This window comes from Cynoglossus semilaevis, chromosome 1 (assembly GCF_000523025.1).
Source record: "Cynoglossus semilaevis isolate Cse_v1.0 chromosome 1, Cse_v1.0, whole genome shotgun sequence".
Lineage (NCBI taxonomy): Eukaryota > Metazoa > Chordata > Actinopteri > Pleuronectiformes > Cynoglossidae > Cynoglossus > Cynoglossus semilaevis.
This window is the reverse complement of record NC_024307.1, coordinates 14,816,714-14,843,030: the sequence shown is the minus strand read 5'-3', so window position 1 is coordinate 14,843,030 and position 26,317 is coordinate 14,816,714. Positions and strand designations below refer to the sequence as shown.

The window sequence follows — 26,317 nt, the reverse complement described above, 5'->3', positions numbered from 1 at the left end:
ATATATATATATATATACTGTATGTGTGTATCTCACATTTATCCTGTCATTGTTGGCTTCCATCTTCAGCTGCTCCACCAGCTTCCTGGCTTGTGCGATGCTGGCCGTGTTATTGCTCGCCATGGGCACTGTCAGTCTGTCCGTCTGTCAGGTCGGGTGTGCTGTGTCTACATGAAAACAGAGAGAGAGGTTCACAGGTTTACACATCCTAAAAACCGTCATTCACCCCCACTGTGTTGGTGAGGAAGTCGAGCACTACAATACCGCAGGCATGCCACACAGAGATAAGTGTTACTAACAGATACACACGCCTGTGAACACACACACCACACACAAGTGCACACGCAGACATATTATTTATGGTGTCAGTTGCTAGGCAGCCCAGTGACAGTGAGGAGGGGGAGGCAGAGAAAGTGGGAGGAGAGAGAGGGGGCACAGCTTTGTCAGGAACTATATTTAAAACACAGACAAATGGACAAGGAGCAGGGGTGGCTTCAGAAAAGGCAAAAAAAGTTTTTGTTAGCCGTTGTCGTAAAGGTCAACTTTCATCTGTATATATTTCTTCTCGACTACAAAGTCACAAATACAGTGTCACAACACGGTACAACAAATCAATCAACGAATGTTTGTTTAGTACCAAGGAAGGACAGGTGACAGGATGTATATAAGTATATACAGAAATACGTATAGGGAAACAGAGAGAGCGAGCGAGATAAAGGAGAGATAAAGAGAGAGAGGGATTTTTTTATATTTTAGTCAGTCTTGTTAAGTCAGATATTACCAATCTGTTTTTACTTAATGCAAGATAATTTGATGAATTTAAAAAAACAAATGCTTGTTTCTGTTAGGGCAAGTTGTGAACGTTATGTTTCCCTGTTAGCAAGCAAGCTAGCTGGGCAGCACCAGAGAACCCAACAGTCACATATTTCTACTTCAACAGTTCAGTTACAGCTGCGTCGCCGTGACATGTTACATACAGGTAGCACATAACCTCCAGCAGGTGGCTCCACATTTGTTTGTCTAAAATTTAAACTGTTAAAATAGGTTTACAACCCTTTGCCTCCTGTCACTTGGGATTGGCTGCGACTCTTCACCCTGTCCTTGAATGGTACAATTAATTATAGCTAAAAGGCTGTATCATTTTCACTGAATAGTGACCCCTTGTGCCCCAGGGGTGTAAGCATCAGTTTCTGTCATGTTGCATCAACCATCTACTGTTCCACACATTCGTCAACTGTCTGTTTTAGCAAACAGTCCTGTCCTCAGCTGCTACTTTGACTTTCTGTAACCTCTGTGATTAAACAGATCAAGCAGCAGGAGAGCTCAAACACACCGTCATCCTTGGTGTGTGTGATCAATCTTCCCTCTGCCTCCCCCCTCCCACTCCTCCACCCTCCCTGTCCCCCCCTGGTATGACTCTGTGTGAGGTCAAGACTAATCTCAGCAAGGTGCTGCAGCTGAGCATGAATATTGATGCCCCGCTGCAGCACATCTGCTCATCAGGACGCTAAACCGCCGCGGGAATCCCGCATGGCCCGAGCCCCTGTTGACCTGATGTGCTTCATTAATCAAAAGCTCAGCGCCGCGGTCACCTGTTACTGTTGGGCATGATAACTTCATTATCAGTGTTTGACCACCTGTCAGAAGAATTGTGAACTAATGTAGCAGATCCACCTGATCATTTGAGACTGTCTAACCTCTCCACTGCAGGACGCCTTGATTTGGTGATGCAGAGTTTATACAAAACCAGGCTCAACATCACTGGTAATTTACTATACAAACTTCATTGTAATTTGTCAAAAAAAAAAAAAAATGAACTGGACTATGAAGTTTTTCAAGTTGTCAGTTTTCATTACTCTTCCATACAGAGCTGTGACAATTTCGAGGTTTCCCTTAAACATATTTTCCACTAATTTTAACAGAAATTACTCTGAATTAGCCCATTCAACTGGAATGAAACACTAACACCAGTCACACAGGAGCAGTGGGCAGCACTTTGGTGATGAGCCCAAGGAGTAGGCATGGAAAAGGTAGTGGTGAAGATGGTAGGACTCCGTTTAGCAAAGTATGTGATTTCTAAGTATGTTTAGATTTCTGTGAAAAAACATTTCTAAAGGTTTGAGCCCCATCTCCCCAAAGTTCATTTTAAAATAAAACCTTGAAAAAAAAGTATTTACTCCTCTACATTTCTAAAGGTTTGAGCCCCATCTCTCCAAAGTTCATTTTAAAATAAAACCTTAAAAAGTCTATTTTAAGGCTGAGCCCTTTAAGGCTGAAACCTGAGCAGTAATATTTGGAACCCAACGTCAGTGTAAACTGAGTGACCATGTGAAGAGGATTTATCAGCACGGCCCCACAGCAGACTGAGCAGTGGGAATAAACAGTGCGATTTACAGTCGGAGCAGCCGAGGGATCCTGGATCTTCTCAACCTCAGCTGAGTTTCACCTTTTATGGTCTTTCAACTCAAACTCAGGAAGATGTCAAAATATCTGTTCCACATCAAAACTGTGGGTGGTAACGACTGATTATTTAACTTGTGAATTCATTTACAACATCAGGTGTTGGGATCAGATGAGAATTTGATTTGTTATTGTTTTTAAAAGCCGGAGAAACAGCTGTGTTTACAGGCAAGACTTCTCACTTAATGATAAAATGAATACAAACCTTCACAAAAAACGAAAATAGGCCGGCACAGACATATTACAGGAACGTGACTGAGAACTCTTGATTTGCAAATGAATCTTGTTGAGTTTGAGGTCGTAGTATTGTTTCGACGCCCAGGGGAGATGTCAAAACAGGCCAGAATATCACCAGACTATTGACAGGCAGGATTGTCACTCTTTAAAGTGTCTGGGGTGACTATAAGAAGTAGGTCATCAGTTTTACAGTACACCATCAAACTCTAAGGGCAATATCCTAGTTTTGTTTTCTATGTCACAGTGGCCTGATAATTTTAGTGAATATCATTAAAAAAGTCTTCAGGGGAAAAATACAAATTAAACTTAAAAATCCACATAAAACAACCCAATTAAAATTTAAAGTAATTGGTAAATTCATAACTACTTTCTAAAAAAATTGAAAAGTTAGCTTAGAAAAGCTTAAAAAGATAAGCTAAGCAAAAAGTTAAGGTAAAAAAGGTCCCTAAAATTTAAAGTAATTGGTAAATTCATAACTATTTTCTAAAAAATTAAAAAAGTTAGCTTAGAACAGCTAAGATAAGCTAAGAAAAAAGTTAAGGTAAAAAAGTTCCCTAAAGCTTAGCAAAAACGAACAGAAGAATATGCCAACCTATTAAATTATTCTGACTAACAAGCTAACGGTTAGCCAAGAGGACAGCTTTACTATAATACAGAAAAAAAAACAGCTAACAGCTAGTCAGTCCAGAAAATACTAAATGTTAGCCAAGATTCAAATTATAGCTGTCCAGTGTAAAAACATTTAAATGTGAGCAAAACTACAAGCTAAAGGATAGCCAAACCTGGCTAAAAAATATTTCAAGCATAAAGAAGCATAAATATAACAAATACTAATATATAATATGGTAAAATAAAAATGTCTACAATTAATAATGGGTAAAGAAGTTAAGATAAAGATTAGCCAAGAATAGGTAAAAAAAATTAACAAAAACCTGACCAGTAAAATATGATTAATACTGCATCGGCTGAGAGTGTTCGAAAATAAATAAAAATTGACCATTTTTAACAATGAGCCACTACATTAGCTAAAAGTTAGACGATGGTTTTCTATTTCTCCTTTTCTTTTTAATCTGTAAAGAATGTGTGTTGCTGTTTAGTGTCACAGCAGTGTGTTAAAATGCCACCATGACATTTTCATATCTACAGAGGGCGGGTTGGCAAACAAAGGAAGAGCTGGTACCTGCGAAGTGGCTAAAAGGTTTAAAATGATGGATAAACAGAATATATTGTGTCCTGTCCTTTCAGCTTCTGTAAGACGACCTTCTCGTTCTTTCAGCAGAGAGTTTCGCTGCTGCTCATCACTATCACCAAAAAATACACTTCCTTCCTTCCTTCCTCACCATTCTCCAAAATACCTCTTTTAGATGTTGCACATTAGGTCAACACTAATAATTGTGACATCCTAAAGGACCCTGATAAATAATGCACACAGAGAGACAGAGGCCTGGACTGTGTCAGCCGGTCACAGCTGTATGCTACTGTAGCTGTTGAGCTAAATTCAACAGCTCTCCTCTGTCGCTCAGTTAGCCACAGTTGTTGAGTAGAATACAGAGGCTGTCATGGCCGATCAGCCATGCTGTAATATGATGGACTCAGTCTTTTCTTCTTATGACTTGTTTTACCTTGTCTGGTCACGTGTCCACACACTGCCCCCGGTGTCCGCCTGCAGTACAGTCAGTCAGTATCTGTAGAGACGAGAGTCAGACACATTTCGAGATCATTAAATTTGTATTAAAAAGTGTACTACTTGTGTACTTTGGAAATCAAACACTATGGTGACAAAGTGTCATATTTTGGCCTTTTGACAACAAACTGCTTTAAACAATTAGAAGTCATATTTGCTTTCCAACAGCAAAAAGACAAAAACAAAACCCAAAACATGCTAGCTCCTGTTTGGGAGTCTGCTAAGATAATGTTTTGAGTTGAGTGGAAGTTGATTGTCGTTTGTGTTAGCATTGAACTACTGAACTCCACTTTATCTCTTTACTTTTTTGCTTCCTTCCTTGTATCTGTTTGCCTCAACAAATTCAAATCTCAATGCAGTCGTGACTATGCAGCACCGTTTCTTTTCTGCTTCCTCTGACAAATGAGCCAATTATTTTGCACAAGCAGGATTTGCAGAGGAAGGGAATTCCGCCCATCGTAAATCACGTCTGCTCTGAACATTAAAGCCATGTTAGGATGAAGTACCCATTAACAAGACCTCGCTAACAGTGGCCAAAGCTCTGAACCTGGGTATGCAAGAGATGGTGAAACTGCTTAGGAATAGGAATTAAACAAACACCAAATTAAAGGGAAAGCAGCTGCAGCTCTCACTGCAGTGCACAGTCACTCCACAATCGTGAATCTTGTGTTTTACACGATGCAGGTTCATTATATTAGTGCAAGGATCCTTTAACTCGTCGCTGTTTCAGCATCACAGGTCAGAGCATTGGCTCTGAAATAACCAGGATTAAAGAATGAAACCAAAATCTGAAATGAATAATGTTCTTGCACTTAGCCTAACCCTACAGCTCAGAGTTGGTACTGCAGTCGAAAACAGATGATTATGTCAGTGTTTAAAACGTCTTTCTGCTGTAATAATAATAATAATAAAAAAGATGCTCTTGTGACTGACTTGCTCCAGTTTTTTCTGCTGTAATAATAATAATAATAAATAAAAAAAGAAAAAGAGTGAGAGATGCTCTTGTGACAGACTTGCTCCAGTCACCAATGACATTATCTTCGCAGCTAGAAAGCAGCGTGTGATGGCAAACAGTCACATGACGTGTAACTTGTGACTACGTTTCTGTTTGCTCAGTGTGTGTTCTTGCCCCGGGACATCCGGCTCATCTCTCATTAGACTCACATTTACACGTGAGCTTCATGCAGTTTCTAGGAGGGGTCTTTGTTTCAGTTTGTGAGCAGACTAAAACTGTGAGCCCAAAAGTTTGTCATAGTACAAGATATGCGAATTGGGAGTATACCTTTAAGAGTGGTCAAAAACGTTGCTCCTATGTGGACACCTTCTCTTTAGTTCAGGTAGATGGTGAAGTATGATATTATGGATGACTAAACTGAGCCAAGGTTTTCCCTTTACTCAGTTTAGTGGTTCCAATTTTTCATAACTTTTGTTGCACTTAAAAAAAAAAAAAGTTTGGTGGAGATTTTTTTTCATGTTGAGGGACAAAAGTTTAATCCACAAACGGGGGCGCTGCAGAAAGTTTGGGAACCACAGTCTTAGTGGGTAGTGTCTTACCCTCAACATGCCACATGTGAACCCAGCCTTGGGTTATTTTTTAGTCGATTCTGTAAACACAGCCAAAGGAAATGGTTTCATTATGATTTGCTGAATTTGATTTTCCTTTGATGACTGTTTGTGTCATCACATGGTGTTGACAAATGGAATACACAAGGATGAGAGGCAGACAGAAAGAAAACAAACGTTTTTTTTCTTTTACTCTTCATGCTTTAGCAATAATAATTCTACTTTATGCAAAAGAAGCATCTTGTGTAGAACCTCACTGCTGCGGGGAGAAAGAAAGGAAGGAAACAGGCATTATGCGCTGAGCCCAGTGATCCATTTCTGTCCTGTGCCTTCTGCTTCCCATCCCTCCCTCTGTGGATGACAGGTGTTCAGTGATGAGACTAAAACACCCCCGACCTGCTCCGTCCTCCTGCCATCAACCAAACTAACCAAAAAAACCCAAGCTGCCATCAGGAGCTGTTCTGAATCCCATCCTCCTGAGTGTTCAGGGGGTCTGCGTTCATGACGAGGCTCTTCACACATGTGATTATAGCTGCTGCTTCTCTCTGGGTAAAGCTGACTTAAAGGGTGATTAAGCGCCACAGGAAACTTCCTGGTAAGGAAAATATAATTCCCGGCCTGTCGGGAGTGAAGATCTCACGTACTCCCACACACGCTGACTCTCAGCCTGGTTCTCCCTCCAACTTTCACCCCTCTTTTCCCTCCTGTAGCTCATCCCTTATTATCCTGTCTTTTTTTCATGTTACACCACAGAAAGAAAGAAAGTAAGGCAGCAAGGCAGGGAGTGTTTTGTCCTCTGTGATGCCCAGAGTGTGAAATCAGAGCGTGGTAATTAAAAACCTCTCCCTGGTTCAGCCATCTGCACCCTGGAGAACCAGCAATTAACCTGCGAGGATTTGGAAGCACTGACATGAAGCAGAACGGAACTACTTGTTTCCAGACCTCAAGTAAACAAGAGTGGAAGTAAACAACTGACTATTAGCCTAGCCATGCTGAATGGCTAATTATTGTTAGAACTGTTTTATTTGGTTCCCTGGCTCGGTTTCTGATTTTGGTGAAAAGGCACAGATGCCAAAATGGCATGGATTTTATTAACAATCTGTTTCAGTCTAAGAAAGAATTTCTGCCTGACTTCAGTATCAGAGCTCTGAAAACTGACCTTGTCTTTCTCTGTGCTTTTCTCTGTGTTTTTATGAATAAAGTTTAAAAAAACAATACAGGAAAAGAACACAAACGCACAAATTCCTTGGGATATTTAAAAAAGTCCCTTGTGTCTGGGAATCATCGACATATAGAGGAACATTTGTGGGACAACCTCAGTAATCTGAGTAGAGCTGAAAGGATTCCCCCATTGATCCGAGTCAGTTAAGGCAATTAGTCGAAGACAATTTTCCAGAATAGAAGCTTTGTTGGTTTTTCATCGGTTCTGTGCTTGTGTTTTGCTCATGACGTCTGGATCGTAAAAATGGCAGAAAATGTCCAAAAGTGTTGCAACATGTCTAAATACATAGTTATGATAGTATGTTGTTTTTGCTATTTCTATATATTTATAGATATTTTAATACTTTTGCACCAGCGTTATTTCTATGTAAATGTTTCATATTTATCCTTTTACTTTTATACTCACCACTGTGGTTGTTATCGCTGCTGTTTCTGGAAAAGGACGAGGTGTTTAAATGTCTTTTTCACTTTTTTTCTACTCATTTCCACTGTTGAAATAATTGTTTAATCGACTCCAATTTGATCAAATGACATAAATGATTGATTATTCAAATACAAAAACAATCGTTCGCAGCCTGATCTGGGTCACGGCAGTGTAACTTTTGGAAATGAAAGCACACTCTCTGAAACACAGCTCTGACAGCAGAGGCAGTGTGAAGGGCAGGCTCAGATGAGCAAAGATTAACAGAGTTGTAAATTGATAGCAGAGAATGAACAGATCTAGATAAAAATAACAGACAGGAGGAAAACGAAGGGAAACGGTTTAAGCAGGAAGATAAAAGTGACGATGTTCTCCTCCACCAAGGGTTTGTTACGGCGACCGCAGTGAGCAGGGGTAACATGAAACTGCCTCTGGAGCGATTAATGGACATAGTCAACAGGTACTGTAGATATTGACTATTGAGCGTAAGGTATCGAAGATCCCCGTCCTTGAATAAGAGAAAGGACGTCACTCCCTCTGTGTACACAAAGACAAAGAGACAGCACGCAGCGAGCTGAGCTGTCAGGTCGTGATCAGCTGAGGACGATGACGGTAGATGTGACAGCTCACCATAACTGCATGAAGCACATGCACAGAGCAGAGTCATCCTCATACACTGCTCAAAAAATATATTATTATTTATCATCTTATTAATGATCTGTGTTCGGTGTAGGATGAAATGTATATGGCATTTCTAAAATTAAAACTAGTGTAGACTATAGGAGCAACAATAATTTAAAGTTTAAATAAATAAATTAAGCTCTCATTAAATTTGTAATTGCTTATCATGAAATAATGTTATGATTGCAAAAACAAAAAATGCTGCTATTGTGGTTCTTCTACTTACATTTGTGACGCGTTACCAGAGGCTTTCACCAAGTTTAAAAAAAAAGATTTTGCCTTTTATTTTGAAATTTGAATAATAAGAAAATAACAACAACAAAGAACGTATTTTCGTTGCATTTATTATTCTTGAAAGGACTGCTTTCAGACATTGTAATTCCAATTAGAAAAAGAATCTCTTGGGTCACGACCCAGTCTCTGGGAAACAATGGTCTACAGTATATCCATCCCTCCTAGAGTGAAGAACACTTACAATCTAACAACCGTTTTTCCAAACATTTCTACTAATGAACCTTTTTTATTTTTGCTTTGATTTTCGTTCCAAGTAGGTGATAATAATTTTTTTTCTATAACCAAGTTTTAATTTGATGAAGATAATCAGCAACATAAGAGTGTCTTGCCCATGGACACATTGGCATGTAGCTTTAAGGAGACAGGCATTGAACCCTCCTTCGGGTAAAAAAAAGAGCCATATCTGCCCAGTAGGGTCAGGTCAACTACAACCCGTTTATTGTCAGCCAATCAGCTTCTGTCAACTATCAAAATAAAATCCTGCATCCTCACCAGAATAATCCACTCTTTTTAGTCGGCCATTTGTGGCTTGTATTTGCTCTCAGCTTGTGCTGCTGCCTCTCAGTCGGACCACCGCCACCCACCAACTTTCGATTAGCCCGGACATCTGTGCCACCCCCAGCATGCCCGGCCCGGCCTGCCATTTTAAAAGGGTGTGTTGTAAATAGGTGTGTACGCATGTTATGCTCACAGTGTGTGTGTGTGTGTGTGTGTGTGAGCGAGAGAGAGATAGCTGAGGGTTAATCTGGGTCCCAGAAGGCGGGGGGGAAGGGAGGAGGCAGCGGCCCAGGAAATGATGCATCCCCCAGGAGTGCAGCGGGCAGCAGGGAGGACTCTTATTGCCCCGGGGAGTCCAAATGTGCTCTATTATGTTTATTAAATCAAACGCTCAGGGATCAGCATGTTTCTTCTTTGTTGGATTGAAGCTGCGTTTTCTTTCCACTCAAATGTTTAAAGTCTTGTGTGCATGTAACCTTGATGATATGTGGGTTATGGAACAGCCGTGGAGTTAGTGGGGTAGAAACAATGCAGAGAATTACTGCCACAGGAGCAGCTACAGAAAAACGCACATGTGCTTTTCTGAGACCGGGACGGAAAATTCACACCAGCCAAATAATCCTGGTCAGGGCAGTTCTGCATTCCCTCACACATTTCAGCAAGAAACCAGTCATTGTGCGCCGCTTCTTTTCCACTGTGGAAATTTTATCTGAAGGGAGCTGATGTTCCTGCCAAATTTATCGGTCTCACTTCCTGCCCGGTGTCACATACAATAAGTTTTGCCACATATTGTCTGCACGGGTCTGTCCTGCTGTATCTGAGCTGCAGCAGCAAGGAATCTGCAGGACTTCTTTTTTGCAGCGAGCAAACATGGTTTTCCTCCTGGATTCAATCAGCATGCCAAGAATAACAGAGCCAGACTCCTGGGCTGTTAACAATATCACAAACATCCGGGCTTGTTTAGATTCTGCAGAAAGCCATCGCACTCCTCTGAGAGCTGAGAGGACTCTGCCTCGCTTTAACTCGCTGAAAAGTAATGAACGTGCATCAGCTTCAGGGACGACGTCTCAGAGTGTGGTCAGCACACACGGCCTTAAAAGACTTGCATTCAAAGCAGTTTCTGCCTTATCTCTGACCTGCCTGAAGGCTACGTGGACGTTGCTTGAGAATAACTTGGACAGAACTTGAGCCTTGGATCGGTGTCCTGGCACCAAAACATTCAGCTCGTGCATTTTGACAGTATTATTCAGGACTTTACTCGACACTTATCTGGAAAAGACGTGACTTTGGTTGCATCTGTTCCAAAACACTCAAAACAGGTCGGTGGATATTTGGACCAGATCTGGTACAAACCTGTCTCAGCAGGGTTCAACAGATGTCAGAAGGAACTCTTCTAGGATTTAGCTCAAGATTTCAGTGACAAAAGTCACAGAAGTGAGACCTGGGTGGGCTGGAGCTCAGGAAACAAACATGTTAGAGGAGAGCATTTGATTCGCAGAACCAGAACCAGGTCCGTGCTGAGGCAAGGACTAAAATAACAACTGTTGGGATTTTAATTTTTATATTTGTAATGTTTTAATGTTAAAAATGAAGCTGGTGAGATTCCTGCCACCAATTACAACTAGATCGGTAATAAGATTTGTTATTTAAATTTACAACAATATAAATTAAATCACAGTTTTGGTCACTGCTGATCGACCTTTCTGTATTCTGACTGGACAAGACCAGACTGGCTTTGGCTTAGATTTAAATTCAAATTTAAATATTATTTAATGTATTCTGACTGGACAAGACCAGACTGGTTTTGGCTCAGACTTCAGATTTAAATTCAAATTGAAAAATTATTTCATAAAAAAAAAAGTCACTCCTCATGTTCTTTCTTCTTTGGTTGCTCTTTGGTTCGTTATTGTTTTTATTTTATTTAGTCTTTTTAGTTTTATATAGTCAACATTATGTTACTGCACAGTGAGTTTCTAACCTGTTTAAATTTTAATTATATTTTTATTTTTTTATTTATACATTTATATATGTTTTATTGTGTTTCTCAAAAAATGTACTGCTGTGTTTATAGTGTATGTAATAAAGTATTTATTTTAATTACTGGTCTCGTCTGATTTCCTTAATTTATTTTTATATATATTTGTTGAGCTGCCTCTTAGATTTGACTGACAGATTTATTTTTATATATATTTGTTGAGCTTAGATTTGACTGACAACAAATTAACAAGTTCATTATTCGAAATAACAAAGATGCTTCATTGAGTCACATGACATTAAAACACTTTGAATCTTGATTATAGCCAAAACTATAGCTGTAAGATTATGGTCAATCTGAATAGGGTATCGTGCTCAGGGACACATAGGCATGTAGCTGAATTTGAACCCTGGCCTTTTCACTGGAAACTTAATTCAGCAGCGAATAAGATGTGAGAAGAAACTGAAATGAGGAAATGACTTGGCTTCTTATTTAGACTAGAATGCAGAAATATTTGGATCCAAACATTTAAATTTGGTTTCACACAAAAGGCCTTAGGTCTGTGTGCTGCTGACCTGACAAACACATACCATGCTTGATTAAACTCAAAACCTTAAATCAACACTGCTGGAAGTGATCGGGAGCAGCGGGAACAAAGGTCGAGGCTTTTGATGCGACAACATCCCTCCTGTTACCTTCACTTCACAGCTCTCTGCTTTTATTAGACAGTTTGAAAAGGGCTTCAGGTTTAATATTCAGTCGACTTCAGCCAGAAATGTACTTTAGGTAAGCCCTGCCCTCGGAGAGAGTCCAACGTTTTGGCCTGGGCTGGATGAATTCTTTTGGTTGAGGACTACAGAGGGAGTGGAGATTTCAATGTGGTCAATAAAAAGCTGGAGCTCGGCAGATTTTTCCATTATTATTTTATTCTGCCTTTTGCTCCTCTGTGCCTATTTATCTGTAGCTGTCTGAGTGTCCTGTGTGTTCCAGAAAACTCTCAGGGTTTGTGATGTTTTCGTGAGCACCACTGGACACTTTGTAAACCACAGTTCAACCTTGATGTATGTGAAGCAATCTGGGGCCTTGGAGCAGCCTGACTTGGAGATACAGTTGGATGTCAGCTGTTGCGTAATTCTGACTTGCTGTGTGCGTTTGTGGAGCTCACCACCCGGAACATGTGATTGGAGGATTTTATGTTGGGGTTGAGCGTGAAGACGTATTTGCATCACAACGTACACCCCCCCCCCACTATCCCCCCTCCCACGAAAAAACTGCACATCTTGTTCCTCTTGTATCACTGGTGAACAGAGGCCAGAGTCAGGGATGGTATCTGTCTTTGAACAACACAGAAACACCAATCTCCTCCCTCCTCATCTTCCTCCTCCACCGCCCCCACCACCAATTCCTCCTCCTCCCTCTCCACCTCATCTCTCAGCCATCTGCCTGATAGAGCTGAAACATGGAGCTTGTGTGTGGTCAACTGCGTTCTCCTCATGTTATGGGGGTGGTGGGAGTGTAGAGAATGGCTGGGAAACCTCAAGTGTTGTAGATTTCATCTCTGGATTTTTTTTCCTCCCACCAAAGCCACCACCTCTGTCTGTCGTGTCCTCTTTCAGAACGCCACATACGCGCTTTTTCATTGTCTCCGCTTGTGTAAATATCCCTCAGAAACAGATGCCCTTAATTCCTCCAGCTCCACATTATAAGATCTGCCCAATCCTGAGGGGAACGAGCGGGAGGGTGGAAGAGGAGAATGGGAGGAAAGCTGCCCATTCTTTTATTCCCCACACATGTACACATGCGAGGGTGCTGAGTGAAAATAATAACAAAGCCTTTTTTTTTTAAACTCATTTTTGCACGTAGGAGGGGGATTCCATGATGCAAACCAGCCAGCAACATCAATCTCTCGCCCTTAAGCATTGACGAGATGACAATGTGGACATAAAATCCCCCTCCTTCATTGGAACACACCCTGTTTTGGATGCAATTAACCCAGATGCCACAAAAACCCCGAAACACTCAGTGTTATCTGCCCTCTCCCCAGAAAATGTAACAGGACAATCCTACCTTTTATGGTGCGTGCGTGTGCGTCTCCTCCGGTGATGCCGAACCTCTCCAGCCCTGAGTAGTTTCCACGCAATTTCCTCTCTATCTGTCACACACACAAACACACACACAGTCCGTCAATCAGTCAGCAAAGCTGGCGCCTAGATCCAAACGCGACACACACCGCTCTCTCTTCTCTCTGCTCCAGCTGAGATCCTCCCTGCCTCTCTCCCTCCTCACTCCTGCTCTGAGTCTCCACCCTTCAGCCAAATGCTCTGGCTTCTCCAAGAAAACCCACCCTCTCCCTCTCCCTCCTCTTCCTCTCCTGCTCCCTCCCTCCTCCTTTCTTTCTCTCCGTCTTCTCGATCTTTTATGTTTGCTATAAGGACACACTTGCCCCAGGTCCCAGCGGGCCACAGGAAAAGACGACACTGTCTCTCTGAACACCTACGGTAAACAAACGCATTCCAGGATGTCTGACAGTCTGGATGAGCTGGATTTCCCTCTTTTTAAATATTCATAATTGCTCTTGTGAAGACTTTGGTTTTCTTCTTTTTTTGCACTCACGTTTCAAGCACTGTATGGCAAAACAGTGACACTGTTCTGTCATTTGTTTCTTTGGTTTTCTTCTTTTTTTGCACTCATAGTTTCAAGCACTGTATGGCATCATTTGTTCAATCAGAGTCAATGTTTCAGACCTCAAAATGTACTAAACGTACTGTTTGGAAAATGGTTTGTCTTCAGTGTTTATAATATTGATTCTTGGTTCCTACAGAGGTGTCTTAGAAAGAAAATAAAAGATGAAATTTATGTAGAAGCAGAAACTTCTTTGTTCTTAAGTTTTAGATTCTTGTCTTCTACAAAATATAAGCAGTCTGTTGAGTAAATTATGACCACATTTAGTAAAAAAAGAAAGGGAACAGAAGAAGACATTTAAGCAGAAGTGGCGATTATTAAAAAAAACACAGAATTTGTTAATCCACTGCTGCCTCCAAGTTTAAATGTTTTTCATTTTGGACGGATTTTAAACTGTTTCAAATCCAGACATTGTCTAATGACAGAAAGGACAAATGTATTGGTCCCAGTGGGTTGAAAACACACATTCAAACATTCAACATACACATTTCTTTCACAGTGATTACTTCACATTGGTCCAGTTTTTTTATCCCTAACTTCTCATGGCATTCATTTTACCTATGATTAAAAGCAGCTAATTTTGCTAAGCTAATACCACATCCCTTGTCTTTACATTCCCTTTGCTCCATTCATGCACGTGCTATCCTCTGGAGTCTTATAGTAACAGTTCAGAGAGACACAGTACAGATCCACAGAGAGACGAAGAGTGAAAGAGGAGGAGGAGGGAGAGGACGGGGAATTAGTGCGTCATGGTTTCTGTGGTAGTTGAACAGGAAGCCACCGTCACTAGGACACCACACTGATGTGAGACCAATATACAAGTGTCTCCAAACCAGTGTGGTACTGATGTGACCACAAGACTGCATCAGATCTACTACTGGTCATTTAGAACAAATGTTTCAGGCAGAAGAACATTTTAAACAGTTCTCTCTTTGGTATCAATTATTCATACAGTACATTAAATCGTTAGCTTTCCAGTGAAACCTAACACAACAGTTCACTGCCAACTGTTAAACCTGGAGGAGGGAGTGTGGGAGTCGGAGAGTAAACAAGACAGTGAAGATGACGTCTGTACACGCAACGATGAACTCACTACACAGGGTGTGTGTGTGTTTCCAAAACACAACATAACTCTCAGTCTAGAGAGGTTGGAACATTCCAACAAAACAAATCTGATTGAGTTCCATACAGTTTTCTTTGTTAGAAAGGGCAGAAACAATGTACGCAAATCTGATTGAGTTCCATACAGTTTTAATCTTTGTTAGAAAGGGCAGAAAAAATTTACAAATAATGATGTTTCATTTATCGCTTCACAAACCAAGCTCAATAGGGAATTAGGTTTATCCACAAACTGAACCCGTTGACTGTTGGAATGGGGTCCAATGTCTACCACAAGCGTACTAAGGAATAAGCCGTAGAGGATGGATGGATCCAAACCTCCTTATTTGAACTGTCTCAGTAGCAGAACAACAGAGGCCTTGGGGTTGATCATCTCACCCGGGGACACATCGTTTGGGCCAGAAGCATTAGCAATCATTTGGGAGGAAGAAGACTTGCTCCACCCGCAAAAGTTTTTCCGTTCGTTCTACGTTATGGCATGGTTGAACATCTACTGACGATAGAGACAGTAGGATCCCTCCAGTGATACTCCATCACCGGAGTGGAGATTAATCCAGAAATCTGTTTATTTGTAATCTGATTATCATGTTTTATTATCAGCTCCAGGGATCATCTCTGAACCCTGTGGTGCCTGAGCAGCTGTGTTGGTTAATAGGCTGCTTTACTAAGGGCTATTAATCTACCTCTAAGGCAGATGTGGTGCCTTTCAGACTTTAGGTCTCATAAAAATGGACCTATTTTTGGCTGCTCAAGATATAGAAGATACAGGGAGATTATTACAGCAAGTTTTCATTAACTGGTAGAAACTGCATTGGAACCGCACTCCTATAGAGGTTTATGGGCTTTTGTTGCAAAAAAGGGGATGTGGGGGGACGGGGGTCAACTATGAGCTGAGGTCAAATCCTGACCACAATAAACATCGATTTGACAGAGAAATGATGATTCTGGGTGAAAAGAGGACAGGATGTTTGACTGATGCTGTACTTTAACTGTTAATATGTGCTACTGGGTGGTGTCATCATGACAGGCGGGGGAAGGGACAGGATTTCATTTCTGATTTGTGACCATCTGGCTTCAGCAGGCCCCGCCTGTCCTGCCCCACTGCCCCATGGGACAGTGCTGTTGGAGCAGTGCTGTCACCAAATACTCTCAAACAGTTAGCATGTCGGAATGATCACTGACAAAACACACACACATTAATGTTGTGTTCATGGATGTTTAAAATCAAGACGGTGTAATGTTCAAACCATTACAAACCTTGTACAAACATCAATGGACTTTGTCTTGAACAAACAAATAAACTGTTTTCAAGGATTGAAAACCTAAATGGTTATTAAACTATTTTTTGTGTGAATCATTAACAGTGAAAGTAGTCTTAAGAAGGCAATGTTGAGACAGCAGAAAGTGTAGGGAGACAGAGGGGGTGGTGACAGAAAGAGAATGGATTTCCCCCTCTGTGTTGCCATGGCGACAGCAGTGGATGGTGGGATGACTGATTTCCTTTACAGCTGTGTAGCTCAGAGAAAATGGAGAGAAAGACTTATCAGAGGAAGGAGGAGGAGCTAAGGGAGAGAGCACCCATGTTTTCTCTTAAACTGTACACAAGACCTGGATTTTCTGACACTGTTTTCATATGCTAAAAATTTTCCATTTTAATTAACGTTTTTTAATTCCTAGAAAGAATATGTGTGCCTTCCTGTGATATGGGAAAAATGGGGGTTGAATAATTCAAGTTATTTTCACATTAAAAAAAAACTTTGTTTATTTTAATTCAGTAGAATTATTAAAACATTTTTCACAACAATAACTACTTATAAAAATGATAAATATTCCGATACTATTTTAATTTTAAAATCGACGGCGTGGGATATGTAAGAAAAAGAAGGTTTTTAATATATATATATATATATATATATATATATATTTCGGTGAGGAGATAATATAAAAATAAATGTTCGTGATTTTATGACATACATGTATAATTAAACATGTCATTTTAAAATCGAACGCTAAAACCGGCCCAATGTAGCATTTCTTAGCATTTAGCAGGAATACTTAAAAACAATGTTTATAAACATTCGTGACACTTTCGACAAAAAACTTCGTCGTTTGATAGATATCAACAACAAAAGTCTAAGTGACTGTTCATGAGGTAATCGTTGTGTTAATGTTTGTGTGTGCGGCCATACCTTAAGGGTGTTCTCACGTCAATAAATCGATCAACAACCGTTCGGTCGATCGCGTTCGCGCTGTGAGATTTACGAGTTATTTTCTACTGCACAATTATTTGTGCCTTACGGTAATCATGAACTCGAGTGACTTGAGAATTCCGTGTGCCAATTTCTTCTTCATTCTTTCTTTGATTACTGCAAGGTGAACTGTGTGAGTAATAAATAAATCAAACACACGTCACGGAAACTCAGATAAACCTCAATCGGAGATTGAAACTGGTTTTAAAAAAATCAAGTTAAAATAAAAAAAATACCGTGGAGACAAATAAAATTCAAAACTGGTTTTTAATTTTACTAATAATTTTACTTACTTGTTTGACAATGACTTTTACGAGAAAGTTTGGGTAAGTTGAAATTGACATTGATGAACATTAAATTAAACATTAAACATTAAAAAAACATTAAATAATATGTATAAAGGGTAATTTCCTTGGTAACTGAATAATTTCAGGTAAATAGCTATATTCAAAAAGTGCTGGTAACAATTATTGCCACTAGAGGGCAGCATCATCTCAAAACACCAAATTGCATACACATTTTTCACATAATTTGTCATTTGTTTTCTTTCAATAAACAGGTCAACTTTTAAAATTTTGGAAAAAAAATATTAAGCTTACTTTGTGTTAGTAAAAACATATTCTTATAATCAATATAGACAAACATATTTTATTATATTATATTTATTTCTTTGGGATTTAGTACCATAAATTAGCAGCTGTGTTCAACTTGTTTTATTATGTGTCATAATTACACCTTATACTTCCAAAACACTTAAAACAGCAGAAGTCTGGTAGATAAATGTACCTTTTATTGAATAATGTGGGTGTTAGTACCAGGAAGGCACAGACATGACTTCATCATAACAACATTTTTTTTTACTACAAGGTGACAAATTCTTTTTTTTTTCCAGAAACGGTCATCCTTTCACAGAAAGGATCATGGACACAGACATACAGCCTCTTACTACACAGAGTGTAAGTTTGACCATATACAGTTTATATATATATATATATGGAAGTCAAGAAGTAAGATGAAGACTTTAAGGTCATGGGTTATGAATGTATGGCTATGTACCTCAACACATACTGTTTCAATATAAGAAAAAATAACGTTGTCCATCAAAAAGTGACTTAAGACATTAATGAGTAGAAATACATACAAGTTCAACACAGTGAGAGAAACCGAGTGTAAGAAGTAAAGTTGATTTGTTTTGTAACAATAGCAGTATCGTTAACAAAGTCATGTTTTGTTACGAAACACAAATATAAGTCTTTAAAAAACATTGTTCGGCAGCTGACCACAACTTTTATTTACTCATTTTTGTTTTTGTTTAATTAGTTCTGCTGATGAGTGTGTAAACAATACACGGTGAAAGAAATGGCACGGTGTTGTGTGAAATGCACCCATCTGACATTCTGACACACTATTAAATGATCATTTATACAGAGCACACCAGCCATAGTATGTGACAAATGGATGTCGCCACCTGGTTGAAAAAGTAAAGCCCTAAAGGATGGTTTAAAAAGTAAATGTAGAGCTGTTAGCTAGCTAAACAACACTTCTGCTCAGTGAAGTAACATATTTAGGAATACAGGATATAGAACCCTGAAAATGCTGCTTTCTCCCAACGTGTTGTTGCCTCTGTGACTGTGCAAGAGGGGTCTGTTGCCAACTTACTTTAGCCCCGACGGTAGTAATGTTTTACTACCGTCTAAAATGAATGCCTCTGTACCTGTATTTTTGAATCTACAAATTGGACCAGTTGAAGAAAACCTTCAGGTCAACTTTAACTGATTTTACTTCCAACCACTTCATGTCTCTTTTACCACTGCAACTCAAATGTTTATGTCATAATTACAGTAAATGACCTCAGTCATTAGCTTAGCATCAAGGCAAAAAAAAAGTCTTCTAATAACTTAGAGTAAACGTTACTGTTGTGACCCCACAGAAAGCTAAGAGAACTCATAATGGCTGCGTTTAAAGCTAAAAAGTGAAGCGCGGTTGCATAATTTGAAATTTAAAAAATCTGCCTTTTGCTGTTTCAACCTGCAAATTCCTCCCCTCTTTATTCACACCTGTGGCATTGTGTTGAAATTTGATATGTAACATATGAGCAAAATGAGAGCGGGAGAGAAGCTGCGAGCGACCACAGGCTACACTTTAATCTGACTGTGAGATGAAACATCATGAAACCAGTCTGTCAGAGCCGCTCACTGGTTAATACTGCCACCTGGATCTGGAAGGTAATACTGAAGGACATGAGACAGTCAGTCAGTCTTTAATTAAAAAAAAAAGGTGTGAAAGGATTGTAGAAAAAACGAGAAGGTAACAAATTCCAGTTGTTCTTAAAACTGAAGACATAAGAAACGGAACGACACTGGAAGACGAACAGACAGACGTAAACATGCATCCAAATGAAGGGGTGGTTTTGGCTGGAGTCCAGCCCAGGATCTGTCTCCAGTCTGGTTCAGGGGAGGGGAAACTTCTGCGACCACAGACCTGACTCCAGTCTGGACACGTAGGAACTGACTCGACCTCATTCCTCGCTGAGACAACCGGTTAGACTTGAGAGGAATAAAAACAGTTCTGATTAATAGTTTTTACGTTAGGAAATGAACGCCGTGAGCTGATGGAGAAACTCTCAGGTCATGAGATGAAGTTTTCAATTCTAGGGGTTTATGTCGTCATGACAAGGCTGGACTGATTGTCAAGGCAGGGGGGGCGGGGGGGGGGGAGTTTGAACCTGCATAGTGTGATGAAGGCACAAGGAGTGTCTCATCACCTGATTTAGAACTCTAACCCATAGCCCACAATTTGTTCTCCAGTAGCCAGTACCAGGTGCTGGGGTAGAACGTTCCCACTACAGGCATCAGGCTCTGGACAGAGACGCTCAGGAGGAGAATCCACCAGGAAGTACAGGAAGAATCCTCGTCCAGAGAACACTTTTGACCAACGCACTCAGGCACTTTTCTGCATAACGTGAAAAAAAGGCTTCCAGAAAGACCTTAGACTGAGGACATATTTGCACAATCTTCCCTGGAAATCCATGGTGTTGGGAACCTAGGCAGGCCGTCTAAGACAGGAGGGCCACCTAAGGTGCATTCCATTTCTACTTTCCCAAGTTGTTTTCTGAAGGTGTGGTGAGAAATCTTTGACAGGAACGTTCACTCTATCACAAAAATCTCTGCACCTGACTCTGCAGAATCTGACAGGAAGCAGAGCAAAAACTTGAAAACTCCGTGAATTGTGTTGCCTTCTCTGCACGTCATGCTCTGCACGACTTTTCCTTCTGTCTGTGAGGCTAGTTCTACTCCCGCTGTCCACGTTGTCGAGTCAGCAAGCTACAGTGAAGCGGCATAAGAACAGGAACCTTCTCTCTGAAGACTCTGGTCCATCTTCATCGTCCATGTGTTTTAGTTGTGGCTGGAGTCAAAACTCTCCATTTTCTGTCTTTGGTTTGTAGCTGCTAGTGATTTAGTCCTTTTGTTTTCTCCACAGAGATGTTCGTCACCTGTTTATGACTCTGACCCACAGACACTCAGGAACAGGACACACTCCCTTTTTATGTTTCCCTTTACACAAGGACGAAAAGCTTTGGTTACTGGTTACATTTTAACCACAGTTTTTTTTTTCTTAAAAATATTGTCAGTCAGAATCTTTTTGTTCCTTTATTGTGTTTCATTTGTCAAAATTGACAAATGAAGAGGCAGCAACTTGTTGCCAGTTAAGTCTTCTTCTCTGTTTGCTGCTGAGAATAGAAACGGTCTCTCCAACACTCCTCTGTCGTCTCCATCCCTGAGCGCTGAAATATCTCCACGCCTGACACTGAGGAGTGAAAAAGGTCATTCTGTGGCACCCGTGCGTCCATCACACCACAAACTCGGGCACCTCGTCATTGGTCAGGTCCAAAGAGAAGTACTTGTTGGTTCTTTTGATGGGGAATGGGTGTTGGTCACCAAGCATACCGGCGCGCTGCTCGCTCACACCCTGGTACCCGCCGCCGTCGCTCAGCTCCTGGGCGCAGCCGAACGTGTAGCTGTGAGCCGTGTCCTGGCAAAGCTCCGCCCACTGCAGACAGTCCTTCTGGTAGAGCCGGATGTCGTCCAGAGACTGGCTGTGACGGTCAGTGGAGTCAGGCTTCCTGCAGACTGATGTCTGAAAGAAGAAAACGACACCATTTTAAGGTGGAATCCTGTGTTTTAGTATGGGGTTTTCAACTTCAGGTCAGAGTCGGGCTGGACTCAGACCTTAGACTAGATTGGCCTCACTGGGTACAGGACGGTAAGTACGTCTACAGCTGACAGGCTGACTGTAGCTGTATCTATGACAGGTGTTATAGGGTTTTTAGGTTTTTTGATGTGTAAATGTTTCAAATCGCTGACATGAAGTCAGGATTACCTGCGGCAGAGACTCGATGCTCTGTCCTCTCATTTTGACCACCGTCTCAGAGGAGCTGGATGTGGAGGAGCTGATGTCTTTCACTATCAGGCCTGAAAAGACACAATGACCATGATTTAGTTATGACCGAACTGTGGAATAAAAACATGTTTATTTCATTTCATGTTAAATTTTTTCTGCCTGGTCGTTTTTATTGTTGCTTTCTTGAAACGTGTTTTGAATGTAGCCCCTCTGCTTTACTCAGATCACATGAGTTTATTTCCCCCTAGGATCATAGAACATAAGAAATGGGTGTTTCTGAACAGATGTTTGAAAAAACAAACTTTTTTTTTTTATCTGTAAATATTCAATTTTATAATGTTTGTACAGAAGTCATCTGAAAACCAGGCTTCCGCTGGATGAATCTGTAAATTACAGATGGTGTTTGCGCGTAAGTGCCATGCTTTATTATCTAATTTATCCTAAACTGTCTCATATAAAAAAAATCAATATCAAGCACTTCCGGAGAGAAACAATTTCCCAATTTTTTTTTCCACCGTCTTCCATTTATTCAGTTACTGTATTTCTACAAACAGCGAGTATTTCTCTGCTACATCTGTCGTTACACTTTGGCAGTGCGATGACAACGTCCATTTATTATTTACATTCTGAGAGCCAGATCCCAAACTCTTCATGGTCTCAACTGAAAGACAATGAATTATTGTTGTATTTCAGGGTTTTAGCAGTAAAACAGAAGAATCCGTACCAGAGTATCCGTTAGTCTGATCAGGAGACATGGTCAACATGTCCTCTGTGATGTGGATGCACAACTCCTGGTCTAGAACCATCTCATGAAGCTCTTCATAATCTTTGGGGTCGTCCACCAGCATCTCAATCTCTGCAGGAACAAACACTGTGTTATTTTATCACCAAAAACCCGACTCGGTTCCACCTTCTCTGACTCACCGTCATCGTCCAGAACACGTTCCTTGCCGCTGCTCTCGATACCAGATGTGTGTGAGCTCCCGTGGCTGGTTGTGGAGGAGCTGCAGGTTCTCAACGGTCGGTGCGGGGCCTGACCTGGGGCTCTGAAGCTGTCCGTCTCGATGCCGGAGGTGTGTGAGCTGCCGTGGCTGGTGGTGGAGTGACGGGACAGACGTTTCTGGTGAGAGACGCTGCCTGCACTGCTGCCACTGGCCCGGGAACGCTTGTCCAGGTGATCCATGTCCAGTTCTAGAGCATCGCTGATGTATGACTCTCTGTACTGCTTCTTCTCTGGAATCACACAAACACAGACACAAGTTATTTTTTCTATATGGAAACAGTGTTTATCCAACATCATTCATATCGTAACATGACATCATAAATTTCCATAATTCTTTTTAAAAAATGTAATTTTGTCACTTGAATTAATCCCAGTAATTATCAGCTGAGGGCGCCATTACACCCGAAACTTTTCTCCAATCCTTCACAGGGTCAAACACAGAGGCCAGTCATTCACACTAACATTCACACCTTTGGTCCATACAGGGTGAATAATCAATCTAATGCTCCATGTGGGAGGTAACTATACCTGGAGAAAACCTCCACACACACACACACACACACAGGCAAGAGACTGGGAATTGAACCAGCAAACTGGTGTTCTTCCACATCTCACTCTTGGATATATCTCAATTTAAATATAATTCAAAGGTAATTGTATAAAACGTAGTTGGAGCACCAGCCTCCACACGCAGAGACAGAGATTTAAAAGCAAAACGAAAAGACAAGATCAGTCAGATCAATAATGAAGCCAATATTCCTGCACACTCTCCCCTAACACTGGTTGGTTTTGGTGTATGAGACTCAGAGCTGCCACTCACCCTCGTTCTCCTCCAGCCGTCGGACTTGTTTGAGCACGGGCTGCAGGTTCATGTAGAGTCGGTGGCTGTTGCTGAGCAGCTGCAGGAGGTGACGGGAGCGGGTGGGACACCCGGTGTAGTAGATGAGTTTACGAGCCGAGGGGAGTCCATCGGGGAGGATTTCAAACTTCTTCCCCTGAGAAGGAGAATGTGGACGTTGAATACAGAGAGACTGTGGGTGATTCACAGCAGATAATAACAGAAGTTTCTGAAACAGGAATGTGGATTTGAAATGACGCCAGAGTGAGGAACCTCAGAGGGAGAACAAAGTCAGCTCTGGAAAAATATTTCTTATGCAAACACAGAGCAACAGCGAGTTCAAATCTCTGTTTCTCATTTCTTCACTCAGATCCAGAAACGGAGCGTTAGGAGCTGTTCTGAAGGTGGTCCAAAAAGAGAGGACATGTTGGACCAAGACATGGAAAATCTAAAATGGCGGTTTGGTGCTTTAACCATTTTCGTTTGGCAGAAGCTGCAACGAATCACAGCTGTCTTCAGTGTCAGCGAGGTTGTTTGCAGAACAGCGGACCCATAAACATTCTGCAAGGGTTCTGGCTCGGAACAAAAAACACGACGGGTGGGTTTAAAGAGCGTGAAAATGCAAACTGCTGCACATTTCTGACCACAGCACCCAGCTCCCATTTCATTAATACAGCTGATGCAAAGTATGCTGAAAGTCTGCACAAACGTAGGAGAGGACTTGAAAGGCTTCCTGTTTTTTCAACTCTTGGGAAGCAAGTTCATAAAAAGTAACTGACACTGGCTTTTCCCATAAATGTAAAAAAAAAAAATACTATCTGTGGCCAAAAATTCTCCATCAGGCAAAATGATTTCCTGGTCAAACTGTGGACTGGCAGGAAACAAACTCTGTGTGGGAAAATTAAGGAGAAATATTTCCCTTTTTTGCAAGTGAAGTGTTTTTCTTTAACCTCAAACTGACTCTCTGCTGCTCCAAGTGGCCACCAGTGATACAAGCATGTCAAACTGGGCAGCAGTTTTAAATGCTTCTTCTGTGAAGCTGCAGCCATGTCAAACAAATACTCTATTTTAGAGCTGCAGCCATGTCAAACAAATACTCTCTATTTTAGAGTTTTTATTCACTGCATGAAATATTATCCTCACATTTGTAGCAAACATAAGTAAACGTGAACCACACAGCTTTGAAGAAACACGACCCACAGCTTTCTGTACGCAGATTTATTAAATCAGCAGAAGAAAAGCTGATCCACAGAGGTAAAACATTTGTTAAAAAACAATAATAAACAGATCCAGAATATAAGCTAAATCCATAGTAGCAGCAGTGGCAGCAGCAGAGGGGCAACTCCCATGTAACCACCAGCTAAAACTGTCAGTTTTGTCTGTGAACTTAGTACTTAGGAGAAAGTAAAGCCAGTCTAATCTGTCTGCCGCTTGTTCCCACCAGAAGAAAGTGTCTTCTGGTGGGAACAAGCGGCAAACAGATTAATTAGCTTCAACGCTGATAATAAATACTTTCAGATATGAACTGAGTGAATGTTTTTAATTAAGTGTCATCAGTGTTGGTGTGCTGTTTCAACCAACTTTATTATTTATTAATGATTAAGTAAATGGAGGCGAAGATAACCACACATACTGAATCAGCTGCTCCCCTGCTGGCAGTGAGACAACTCTGCAGGGAAAGACAGACGGCGGCTGCAGACCAATGCCCAGCAGATTATGGAGCGGTGTTCAGAAACCACTCAGGAAAGTTTCCTGTTACATGCCGAACACACATGATGGGCCTGTTACTGAAGACAGCTGGACAACATGGTCAGGCCACACACACTGGAAAACGAGCTGCGTCACCAAGGAGACGTTTTTCAAAGAAACTCTCAAAACACACAAGAGTGCCTTTGTTTTGTCCTATTGTCTTATCATTTCCAAAAACAGACCCCTCCTTACTCTGACGTGGACAAACTCAAGTCATCGCCGCCAAGAAAACCCTGATTCCAAAATATCCTATAAGATTTTTGCAACATCTGGTGTTTATTGACCCGCACGTCCCTCCCTCCGCCCTCTCTCCGGCTCACTGGGCCGGTGCTGGCTGCAGTGGAGTTAGATGACGTGACCGGCGGGTGGGGTGGAGGAGAAAGCCTGTTATTCAAGAGAAGGGTGGGACGTGGCCACGAGAGGCCCTGCAAGCCCACAGTGGGACCTCAGCCACGCCAGCGCTGCCTCATTGTCACCGTGCTAAACAAAACAGCAAAACAGGTCTGAGGCAGCGAGCATTAACAGCAAATTCTAAATCCTGGTCTTGGTCCTAAACAAGTGCAAAAACAAAAATATTCTACTAACACGAAATTGTCTCAAGACTTTGAACGACAATATAATTCAGTAATTTGCAATAAATGCTTTTTTTCTTGAGTCAAACATATGACTAACTTCAGCTACTGGTCAGAAACACATCATCTGGAAGCTTCCCTAAATGACAGACTGCCGTGTCTGTGTCAGAGCCAGACTGACTCAGGGCCGAGATGAGAAGATACAACAGGTTAAGCTTTGAATCAGCGCAGAGATAATTAATGACAGAGATGAATCAAGAAGCATGTAAATCATAGGAGAGAAAATACCACTGCTGACTGCATAAAAATACTTTCTGTGTGTGTGTCTTTCTAAGTCTCTGATTTGTTCCAGAGAATTTCCAAAGCTGAGATAAATCAGCAGTGTGCAGAAAAGAAGGCTTGTGTGGAAAACATTCCCCGAACCCTGAGCAGGAGCCGGGATTTTATCAGTTTGGATCTCATTATGTTTGATTTGTTTCTTAAACCTATATGTGTGGCATAAAAATGTCTGAGTGTAGTCTTAAAAAAACTCACCACAAACACCAGTTTGCCCACATTCGTCCAGGGGAAGTCGTACAACAGCTGCCTGACGGAGCCCACGTTCTGCAACACAGAGGCAGTGACAGAAAGAGTCAAACGTGGGAGAGGCGCTCCTTTAAACACATCAACT

General features: G+C 41.2%; 2 protein-coding genes across 7 annotated transcripts in view; both read right to left on the bottom strand.

The window, feature by feature from the left end:
* The window catches only part of LOC103380677 (guanine nucleotide-binding protein G(I)/G(S)/G(O) subunit gamma-2), an 18,456-nt gene extending 1,301 nt beyond the window's left edge, over positions 1 to 17,155 (bottom strand). Inside the window, exons 1-4 of one of the 5 annotated variants that reach the window (XM_025058560.1) lie at positions 17,025 to 17,155; positions 13,102 to 13,186; positions 4,320 to 4,382; positions 37 to 167 (exon numbers count right to left, since the gene is read on the bottom strand). In XM_025058560.1, coding sequence (XP_024914328.1) covers positions 37 to 123 — 87 coding nt within the window. In that variant the 5' untranslated portion in view covers positions 124 to 167; positions 4,320 to 4,382; positions 13,102 to 13,186; positions 17,025 to 17,155. Of the gene's footprint in view, positions 1 to 36; positions 168 to 4,319; positions 4,383 to 13,101; positions 13,383 to 17,024 lie in introns of those variants that run through there. The other 4 variants (XM_025058561.1, XM_025058565.1, XM_008312710.3 and 1 more) reach the window with 4 other exon arrangements.
* Positions 17,156 to 17,852: 697 nt separating this feature from the next.
* Positions 17,853 to 26,317, bottom strand: part of frmd6 (FERM domain containing 6) — a 31,052-nt gene continuing 22,587 nt past the window's right edge. For both annotated transcript variants that reach the window (XM_008312700.3, XM_008312693.3), the window contains 6 exons: positions 26,182 to 26,250; positions 23,309 to 23,483; positions 22,410 to 22,718; positions 22,210 to 22,341; positions 21,465 to 21,556; positions 17,853 to 21,221 (listed from right to left, as the gene is read on the bottom strand). In XM_008312700.3, coding sequence (XP_008310922.1) covers positions 20,934 to 21,221; positions 21,465 to 21,556; positions 22,210 to 22,341; positions 22,410 to 22,718; positions 23,309 to 23,483; positions 26,182 to 26,250 — 1,065 coding nt within the window. In that variant the 3' untranslated portion in view covers positions 17,853 to 20,933. The remainder of the gene's footprint in view (positions 21,222 to 21,464; positions 21,557 to 22,209; positions 22,342 to 22,409; positions 22,719 to 23,308; positions 23,484 to 26,181; positions 26,251 to 26,317) is intronic.